This window comes from Sebastes umbrosus, chromosome 7, assembly GCF_015220745.1.
Source record: "Sebastes umbrosus isolate fSebUmb1 chromosome 7, fSebUmb1.pri, whole genome shotgun sequence".
Classification (NCBI taxonomy): Eukaryota; Metazoa; Chordata; class Actinopteri; order Perciformes; family Sebastidae; genus Sebastes; species Sebastes umbrosus.
Genome location: NC_051275.1, coordinates 35,087,867 through 35,099,031, shown reverse-complemented (window position 1 = coordinate 35,099,031; position 11,165 = coordinate 35,087,867). Strand labels below are relative to the sequence as shown.

General features: G+C 40.1%; 1 protein-coding gene across 1 annotated transcript; it reads right to left on the bottom strand.

Annotated features, from left to right (window-relative positions):
• Positions 1 to 91: 91 nt before the first annotated feature.
• On the bottom strand, positions 92 to 10,664 carry esrrd (estrogen-related receptor delta). Its single transcript, XM_037774767.1, has 10 exons — positions 10,547 to 10,664; positions 10,207 to 10,292; positions 7,139 to 7,531; positions 6,300 to 6,648; positions 5,105 to 5,258; positions 4,603 to 4,719; positions 3,937 to 4,044; positions 3,695 to 3,856; positions 3,315 to 3,587; positions 92 to 765 (listed from the first exon to the last, which is right to left on the bottom strand). The coding sequence occupies exons 3-10, from the start codon at positions 7,192 to 7,194 to the stop codon at positions 527 to 529; spliced, it is 1,458 nt and encodes a 485-aa protein (XP_037630695.1). The 5' UTR covers positions 7,195 to 7,531; positions 10,207 to 10,292; positions 10,547 to 10,664; the 3' UTR covers positions 92 to 526.
• Positions 10,665 to 11,165: the final 501 nt, after the last annotated feature.

Genomic DNA, 11,165 nt, shown 5'->3' with positions numbered 1-11,165 from the left:
GATCAACAAAATAAAAGTCCTCAACGTTAAAACATATTTGATCAACAAAATAAAAGTCCTCAACGTTAAAACCTATTTGATCAACAAAATAAAAGTTCTCAACGTTAAAACATATTTGATCAACAAAATAAAAGTTCTCAACGTTAAAACATATTTGATTGACAAAAATAAAAGTCCTCAAAGTTAACATGTTTTTGATCAACAAAATAAAAGTCTTCAACATTAAATCGTCTTTGGACAACAAAATAAAAGCCCTCAATGTTAAAATGACATTGGTCCGTCTTCGTCGTCGTCGTCATCCTCCTCCTCCCTGGCTGTTGCTATGGTAACCAGCTCACCTTTAAGGTAAACCAGCACACACTGAAAAACACATCACACTCTGAGAAAAAGTTCACATTAAAAAAAATATATTTTCGTTTTAAAAAAATAGATTGAAAATCCAAACTTTATGTAAATCTGAGCAGGTTCAGACGACGATGGATGATGACGATGATGATGAAGGCGGTCTCAGAGCGACGACACGTGTTCAGGCCTTGGCGTCGAGCATCTCCAGCAGTAGTTTGTGGAGCGGGACGCAGCGGTGGCGGTGCAGCCGCAGGAAGGCCTGCACGGCGCGGTCGGCGGTCTGTCGCAGCAGAGGGAGGCTCATCAGCAGCCGACCCGCCCGCCGCTGCTCTCTGCGGGACGACTCGTACTCCTGCAGCGCCTCGTGGAGCCCGTCCTGGAACCGCTGCACCGAGTCAGGACAGTCCACCGGGTCGGCGTCTGAGAGAGGACGCAGAGGGAGCGAGAGAGAAGACGTTAGGACACTACTAGTATACTTCTTTTAAACTTCAACATAAGAGAGTATACTTTCAGTTTACTTTTTATGTACTTATCAGAGATATACTTAACAAAAGTATACTTAAGTATCCTTAGCTTATACCGACAAGTGTACAGAAAAGTCTAAGTATACTTGACTTATGCTGAAAAGTATACAGAAAAGTATATTTGACTAAGTACTTTAAGTTGACTTCAGATAACTTACAAGTATACTTGCAGGAAAAACTATTAAACTAGTTTACTGAGAGTACTTTAAAGTGCACTTTCGAGAGGTCGGTAGGAGGGAGATCAAAGAAAGGTCAAGGTCAGCCTGTGGGTGTTTGTACCACACACACACACACTCACACACACACACACACTCACACACACTCACACACACCCTCCCCGTGTCCTCCAGACAGTTAACTAACAGTTTATAGATCCAGAACCGAGTCCATCAATAAACTTTATTGATCCGAGGCTCAGACAGTGGGAGACTGACCAGACTTCAGCTGGAAGTGTCCCATCATGCACTGCTTCAACAGGAGTGTCTGATGTTATTATTGATCAGTGTTAGCATTGTTAGCATTGTTAGCATCAACAACAACTGATCCTGCTGTTCTATATGATCTTCTTCCTCTGAGTCACAGAGCTCCATTAAAACACATCAGTGAGTTTCACTGTGTCACCCAGGGACACGTTCCTTCATCACCATGAACCTAAAAAATATATATATATAATAGAAAATAAAATAACAAAAAAACACTATTAAGAAAAACAAAAACTTTAAACTTAAAAAAATACTTAAAAAAAAACTTAAATCAAAAAAACAAAATCAAAAAACATGAAAACTAAAATAAATCAAAAAACTTAAATTAAATTAAAAACTTAAACAAAAATAAACGAAAAACAAATTCTAAAAATCTTTAAAAAATTTAAAAAACATAAACTTAAAAAAACAAAACATTTAAAAATTATTTAAAATTTTTTTTCACTTAAAATAAAATTCAAAACTTCAAAAAAACTTAAACTAAAAAAAAAAAAAAAACTTGGGTAAATATGCTGCATTATGCAAATGTATGTATAAAGTTATTATTGGAAATCAATTAACAAAACAAAACTATGACAGATATTGTATGACATAACATGGTCGGTACCGAAGGATTCATCAGGTTTTCTAGTTTCATATGATACCAGGATCTTCACTCTATCTTTAAAACTGAGCCGCTACAACCTAAAAATCACAAGTTTTGTTAATGCGTTAAATAAATGAATGATGTTTGTGTTGAGGTGTTATTAACTTTGACAGCCCTAATCTAAAGTTTATCTGCATCATATCCATACAGCGAACATCCAATAACTTCTATATGATATTTCTACTTGATGATATTTTTCTATTCGTGTTTTGTGACAGTTTTTTGTCCTCAAAGTTTCTGGGTCTAATCAATACCATGATGCTTCAGCTCCCAGCCTCTGATCGATGTCAATAACCACTCCTCTGGGATCAATAAGTTCAGACCCCCCCCACACCCCTCCATTCTCCTCTCTCTTAGTTGTAAATCAATATGAGTTTTATTCATGTTGCTGTTTGTGTGTCAGAGGCAGCTGCCTCCCTGCTGGGAGCTCTGAAGGTTTCAGGTTAACGGTTTAATGTGATGTGGTCTCAGGCTGCAACCACACTAACGCGGTTTACTACACAGTACTACTACTACAACGTTTATACATACTAGTATTATTAACCAAATGTACTTAAAGTATCGAAAGTACTCATTATGCAAAATGACCCATTGTGAAATATATTCTATATGTATTATTGGAATATTATTATCTGTATTCATGTAAGCAGCATTTTACTGTTGTCAAGGCTGATTTTAACTACTGTTAATATACTGTTATGTAGATTAATTTATAATAATGCGTCATATTTTTTTAATCAATCATGTGTTGGATTTCAGAAACGTACATATTTTTTTATGTAAACTCTTTATGTTAGCTGTCAGATAAATGTAGTGCAGTAAAAAGTACAATATTTCCCTCTAGGGTGTAGTGGAGTAGAAGTATAAAGTACCATAAAATGGAATTACGCAAGTATAAGTACCTCAAAACTGTAGTAAAGTAAAGTACTTGAGTAAATGTATTTTGTTACTTAACTACTCACACAGATGTGTGATACATACCATGAGTACACCTACTGAAATGAGCACAAATTAACACAGAGCTACTGATTTATAGTGTGTATAATATACGACAAGAAAATGCAAAATACTTGACCGAGATGAAGACGGCCAAAAACAAACATGGTGACGGCCAGAAACCAAGATGGTGACGGCCAGAAACCAAGATGGTGACGGCCAGAAACCAAGATGGCACTAAATGTGTACTTTAGTACAATACTTGAGTAGATGTACTTAGTTACTTTCCACCACTAGATTTGATACATATACACATATTTTGTATTGTTGATAGACGTCTCTGCTGGCTCATATCGTGTGTGCGTGCGTGTGCGTGCGTACCAGAGTTAGCAAGAGCCATGGCCTTCAGCGTCACGACCTCTTCGGGGCTCAGGTTCATCGCCTGGTATTTCGCCGTCAGGTGACGCAGCGCCTCGTACAGGTCGGCCAATCCCGCGGCTCGACACTGAGCCTCGTCCAGCCGCAGGTTCCCGGCGAAAACAAGCTCCTCCCCAGCCGCGCCCTGCGACCGCCAGGCCACGCCCACCAGCAGCGCCTCCATCCAACCGCTCTGCAGCAGCGACATCTGGTCGACCAATGAGAGGCCGGAGAAACCTGAGGGGGGGCGGGGCAGAGCAGGTGTCACTCACATTAAATATCAGGATAATCAGGCCATAAGGAAACCAGCCAATCAGAAGCCTTCAGGTGATGTGGGCGTGTACCTGGAATCTGTTTGGCCCAGCCAATCAGAACCAGCAGCTCCCGGTTCAGGAGGTCACAGAGGGTCAGCAGGGTCCGCAGGCTGCCGTCATTGGTGGAATCATCCTGATTGGCAGCCAGCGGGGCGGGCTCCGTCAGCAGCAGGTGGGAGACCACCTTGTTTCCTAGAAGACAGTCAGTGATTCATATTTAATAAAATCAGGTTGTTATTATCTTCATGTTGGAGCTTCAGGTGTGAACTCACTGCTGCTGACGGGGTGACTGTACGGCGCTCTGCTGTATAAACCCAGACCCGTCTCCACCCGCCGCTTGTACTTCTGCCGTCCTCCTCTCACTCGGTCCATCCGAACTCCTGCAACACAGAGACCACGTTCACAACCACAGCCTGTGATACAGTAGGTCAGATTAAAGACACATGAAATACCACTAATGGTGCAGCGACAACTTTTCTCAACTGTCTCTTTGATATACAAAGAGCCTCTCTTAGTAGTGATTTTGAGTCTCTTTGGAGTCATTTTGTGTCTCTTAGTGGTCATTTTGTGTCCCTAGTCATTCTGAGTCTCTAGTCATTTTGTGTCTCTTTGTGGTTGTTTTGTGTCTCTTTGTGGTTGTTTTGAGTCTCTTTGTGGTTGTTTTGTGTCTCTTTGTAGTTGTTTTGTGTCTCTTTGGAGTCATTTTGTGTCTCTTTGTGGTTGTTTTGTGTCTCTTTGTGGTTGTTTTGAGTCTCTTTGTGGTAGTTTTGCATCTCTTTTGGGTCTTGGTGGCCTTTGAACTGAGCTCTGTGACTTTCCAATCACAAAAGTTAACATTCACTTCAAACAGAGGCTCAACAGCACTGCAAAGACTCATGGGAAGCCTCTGTGACAGACTGACGGACAGACGGACAGACGGATGGACAGACGTGACGTACCCTCCCTCATCATCCCGGCCTGGAGACATTTCTGGAAGCGGCAGGCCTGACAGGCTTTCCTCCTCCGCTTGGTGATCTCACACTCGTTCATCACCGGACAGCTGTACTCGATGTTACCTAGGCAACCATAAACAGGAAGGACAATGACATCACATCCTCACTCAGTGACACAGTTATTTTGAGTGTAATGATGGATCAATAAATAATACAAATAAGGGTTTAAAACGTATATATATTTATTATAATTAAACAAATTAAATGTCCTCTTTGCTTCCGTGGATGTGTTAAAATCAATCAGATGTGACCGATCAATCAATCAGTCAATCAATCGTCTGAACGCTGGGATGCTGTTTCTCTGGTCTGAATCCAGCAGCTGATGTGTGAGCTCATAGCTTCACACACTAATCAATACAGTGACTGCTGCTGTATTGATCAGCTCCGCCTATTAGTTCACTTATTGATCAACACACACACACACACACACACACACTGTGGTTCTCACCTTGGATGGTCCTCTTGAAGAACGCCTTGCAGGCCTCGCAGGACGCCACGCCGTAGTGATACCCGGAGGCGAAGTCGCCACACACCAGGCAGAGCCTCTTGGGCCCCACAGCACCCATCGCCGTCAGGTAGTCGCCCCTCAGGATGGAGTCCACCTGCAACGACGAGACACACTGAAGTTTCTGCTGCTGTCTGAACATTCATCATCAACTCTGCTCCCAAAGCTCAGAGCCCATTGGTTCCTACTGAAGACGTCGAAAACACAAACATATAGTTTCACTTTGAAAACAGCTGCTCACTTTTTATCAGACAAACAGGACGAAATAGTGACTTTGTTGGGGACTACTTTCAGCAGCGGATTAATCCACATGTGGTGCTCTAAAGAGTATTAGTGGCAGCGGTACGGTGCCACAAATACCACATATTTGGTCGTCGCCATCTTGGTTTTTGTCCCTCACCATCTTGGTTTTTGTCCGTCGCCATCTTGGTTTTTGTCCGTCGCCATCTTGGTTTTTGGTCGTCTCCATCTTGGTTTTTGTCCGTCGCCATCTTGGTTTTTGTCCGTCACCATCTTGGTTTTTGTCCGTCTCCATCTTGGTTTTTGTCCGTCGCCATCTTGGTTTTTATCCGTCGCCATCTTGGTTTTTGTCCGTCGCCATCTTGGTTTTTGTCCGTCGCCATCTTGGTTTTTGTCCGTCTCCATCTTGGTTTTTGTTCGTCACCATCTTGGTTTTTGTCCGTCGCCATCTTGGTTTTTGTCTGTCGCCATCTTGGTTTTTGGTCGTCTCCATCTTGGTTTTTGGTCGTCTCCATCTTGGTTTTTGTCCGTCGCCATCTTGGTTTTTGGTCGTCTCCATCTTGGTTTTTGTCCGTCGCCATCTTGGTTTTTGTCCGTCGCCATCTTGGTTTTTGGTCGTCTCCATCTTGGTTTTTGTCCGTCGCCATCTTGGTTTTTGGTCGTCTCCATCTTGGTTTTTGTTCGTCACCATCTTGGTTTTTGTCCGTCGCCATCTTGGTTTTTGTCCGTCGCCATCTTGGTTTTTGGTCGTCTCCATCTTGGTTTTTGTCCGTCGCCATCTTGTTTTTTTTCTGTCACCATCTTGGTTTTTGTCCGTCGCCATCTTGGTTTTTGTCCGTCGCCATCTTGGTTTTGAGCTGTGAAACAGACAATAAAATAGATAAAAAACTTTCTTCACCTGTGCTGAAAACGAATCCGTCTGTGACATCGAGAAACGCACGGAAGCCTCCGACACCACGGTGCTGCCTCCGACGCTTCCTCCGCTGGAACTAGATCCGGTCGGGGAGTCTGGCTCCGGCGCTCCACAGAGGGGGCTGTAGGAGGAGGAGGAGGAGGAGGAGGAGGAGGAGGCCGGGCTGGGGAGGAGGAAGGCCCGGTGTGAGGGGCTGAGAGCGGGCGTGGTGTCCAGAGGGAAGGAGGGACTGAGGGAGGAGGAATGGAGGAAGGAGGCCGGAGACTGAGCTTCATCAGCGGGGCACGAGGAGGAGGAGGAGGAGGAGGAGGAGGAGGAGGAGGAGTCCAAGAGGCTGAGGAGGAGGAAGAGTGTGAGATTAAACAGCTGATGGACGAATGAAAGATTGATCATTGTAACAATGAAAAAATTAAATCAATGATTATCTAAAATATTTGATTATATAAAATAGAATTACGGCTGATACATCATCAGATTTTTTAAACTCCCAAAAAAAGATTCAGCATCTGTACCACAAAAGTACTACTTCTATATCTATTTCTATATACTTCTATAACTGCCACTCATCTAAAATTACATTTTAGTCCTAAAACTACTGGTGGAGCTGCTGTTATAGTTGCATAAATGACAATAAACTATTTATAACTTCTTCTAAAAGTGTTGGAAAAGCTGAACAACAGAAGATGTAGAAAAACACAAAGACATAAATAAATAATAATTTAAATAAATAGAGATAAATAATAAATAATAATGTAAATAAATAGAGATAAATAATACATAATAATTAATAATGAACAAATATTGAGTTGTTGTTAGTTTCTCACCGCTGTGGACTGATGAAGTGATATTCATCTGTCAGACTGAAGTCCTTCAGCTCCATCCTGAACCTGATCTCAGATCAGTGAGTCTCACAAATCCAACAAAACTATCAAATAAAAACCTGCCTCAGCGGTGCGTTCACACGCTCAGCTTTCAGTCAGTAAAAAAGGCTTTTCTGGTGGTGCTTAAAGGTCCTAAAGGACAGTGTGGGAAATAAAGTTTCTGTGACCTCTGACCTGGTGTTTCCTGCAGAGAGGAGACAGAGAGATGGACACAGACAGACATCTGAGGCTCGGAGGCGTCTGCAGCGTTATTTATCCGTCTTATCTGAGGGGGCGGCACCGAAAGGATCAGCCAATCAGCACTCAGCATCACCAGCCTGACTTCTTCTATCAGGTCTATTGATCAGGACAGTGACAGATGTAGGACACGTCTGAAGCTCCTCTCAAACATTAAAAACATTTAATATTATTATCAATAAAAATAAACAGTCAAAGGCTGAGTTTTGTGCTTTTATAAAAACATTTAACAAATTAATGTTGACTGAGAACCTCTTTATTATTATTATCATTATTATTAATATTATTAATATTATTATTATTATTATTATTATTATTATTATTATCATAATACAGAGAAATAAATGTCAAAAGACAGGAAGAGCACACTTAAATAAACAAAATAAAATAAAGGAAAATAAATCATAATTATAGCAATTCATGAATTTATCGAAAAAACACAATAGTAGTAGAAATAGTAATAATAATAATAATAATAATAATAATAAAAACATAATAATAAAGTCATAATAACAACAATAATAATAATACAACAACAACAATAGTAATACTAATACTAATAACAACAGCAATAAATAATAAATAATAAATAATAAATAATAAATGATAATATAGAAGCGAATGAAAATTAAAAACTAAGTTAGTTTCATCAAACAGCTGAGTCCTCTGTGTTGTTTCAGGGAATCTTTTAAATACCGATCTTGATTATTTATAGACAAATAAATTAAAATATAATAAAGGGATTTAGTATTTCTCCCCCAGCGTCTTATCCTGGAAATCTATAAATATCCTGGAAGTTCCATAAAAATAAAATGCGAAAAGTTAAAGGATAAGATATATATATATATATATATATATATAAATATGTCATCAGATAGTGCAAAGTAGAAATTTGACCTCAGTATTAAAAAGATTTACAGGAAAATGTGATTTTTCAAATAACCATAATAAAAACGACTAAAAGGAATATCTTATCTTATCTTATCTTAAAAATTAAATAAATTAGAGCTGTCAGAGTTAACGCGATAATAACGTGTTAATGCAAATTCATTTTAACGCCACTAATATCTTTAACACATTAACTAATTATAGTTCACTGAGTGTGTTTCTGAGAACATGTAATGTAGAAATAATCCTGAAGTTAAATCCGTCTTTATTTTAGATCAACAACGGTTCGTTTAAAAGTTTCTAGTGAGTTTCCAGAGGCGGTGAGTCGCGTCGGTCGCCCATGATTTGCATAAAGTAGCCTAGACCTCAACTTTATGCAAATAAGGAGCGGCCGACGAGACGCCCCGTCTCTCGAATCGCGCCGCCACACTCCCAGAATGCATTGCACGACCGCTTAGACAATGAATGGGAAGCGTGGAAAGGACGGAGGCTGTGGATACGAACCAGGAGAGAGCTGAGGATTAACAGCTGTGTGTGTGTGAGAGGATGCTGAAGCAGCAAGATGCACTCCCACACACTCACACACCCACACACACACCCACGTCACACTCACACACACACTCACACACCCACGTCACACTCACACTCACACTTACAGCGTCCTAATCTGCCCCTCAGATGTTCAGGCTGCTCAGATCAGCCTCACCTACATCTGCTGTTTCATAAGAGCTACATAACTACACCTGTCTGTCCCTCTGTCCCTCTGTCCATCTGTCTCTGTCTGTCTGTCTGTCTGTCTGTCTGTATATAAAAATGGCCGACATGACAGCTCCCCAAAAGTGAGGCTAAAACATCTGGATCGCCCCCTGATGACCGGCTGCAGTTCAGCTCATAAAGGACACACTGACACACTGACAGCTGCTGTTGCCTGTTGGGCTGCAGTTTGCCATGTTATGACATGAGCATATTGTTTTATGCTAAATACAGTACCTGTGAGGGTTTCTGGACAATATCTGTTTTTATTTTAGTTTTTAATTTTTTTTTAGTTTTATGTTTTTAAATTTTTAAGTTTTTTTTAAGTTAAAGTTTTTTAGATTTTTTTTTTTTTTTTTTTTTTTTAGTTTATTTATTTTATTTTATTTTTAAGTTTTGGGGGTTTTTTTTGTTTACGTTTTTTTTTTTTTTTTTTTTTTTAAGTTTTTTTTTTTTTTTTTTTAAGTTTTTTTTTTTTTTTTTTTTTTTGAAGTGCTTTTAAAGTTTTTCGTTTTTTTAAGTTAACGTTTTTTTAAGTTTTTTTTTAAGTTGTTAAGTTTTTTTTAGTGTACGTTTGATTTTTTAAGTTTAGTTTTTTGTTTTGTTTTTTATTTTCTATTATAATTTATGTTAATGTAATATAGAACAGCAGGATCAGTTGTTGATGCTAACAATGCTAACAATGCTAACAGTGATCGATAACATCAGACACTCGAAGCAGTGCATGATGGGTATTAAATACTTGACTAATCTCCCTTTAAGGTACATTTGTGATTAATCGCGATTAAATATTTGAATCGATTGACGATCCTAATTATTATATTATTTATCATTATATTATTCTGTCTCTCTGTATTACCACCATCTCATTTATTAAGTTAAAGTTGCCTTAGTTCCAAATAAAGTATTATTATTATCCTGGTTTTAAGAGTAGTGACGTGTATTACAGTATTCATGTGGTAATATAATGAAGGTGTAACGACATAATGTTTGTCTGGTGTCATTTAAAGACAGTTTATCAGTGAAATGATCCTCGAGTGCAGAGAGATAATCTGAGTAAAAATATCCTGAGATAAATCTGGATTCACACGGTGAAATCCCCCGACGGCGTTCCCACAAGCTGACCTACTCACCTGGATCAGATCTGGGTCATCGGCGCTCTGAGTCAACGCCGCCGTCACATCACACCACGGCTCTCTGCAGGCCTCCACGGTAACACCTCGTATTACATTACACAACCGAGAATAAAAAGAGACAATAAATACATTATAAAAACTAGTTACCTCCATGTTTCCTCCTAAATCCTGTTGTTTAACCCCCGACCGTCCACAGGTCTGTCTGGCTGTTCATCATCATCATCATCATCATCATCACTGTCACGTGTAACTGAAGCAGTTAAAACAAAGCAGCTAACAACAAATGTTTCTCTGTGTTAATGAAAATATGCTGAACAGCTTATTTTAACAAACATACCTGCAGCTTCCTGTAGTGTCGTGTCCTCCGGTGTGACGTCATCACTCATCAGGTTATTAAGGAACAACATTTACTGAACCTCACGTGGTTATTAATCCTCTCTGAAACCAAGATGGTGACGGCCAAAAACCAAGCAACGTTCTGTTATACGTAGCAACGGTCTGCTATACGTAGCAACGGTCTGTTATACGTAGCAACAGTCTGCTATACGTAGCAACGGTCTGTTATACGTAGCAACAGTCTGCTATACGTAGCAACGGTCTGTTATACGTAGCAACAGTCTGCTATACGTAGCAACGGTCTGTTATACGTAGCAACGGTCTGCTATACGTAGCAACGGTCTGCTATACGTAGCAACGGTCTGCTATACGTAGCAACGGTCTGTTATACGTAGCAACAGTCTGCTATACGTAGCAACGGTCTGTTATACGTAGCAACGGTCTGTTATACATAGCAACGGCCTGTTATACGTAGCAACGGTCTGTTATACGTAGCAACGGTCTGCTATACGTAGCAACGGTCTGCTATACGTAGCAACGGTCTGCTATACGTAGCAACGGTCTGTTATACGTAGCAACGGTCTGCTATATGTAGCAACGGTCTGTTATACATAGCAACG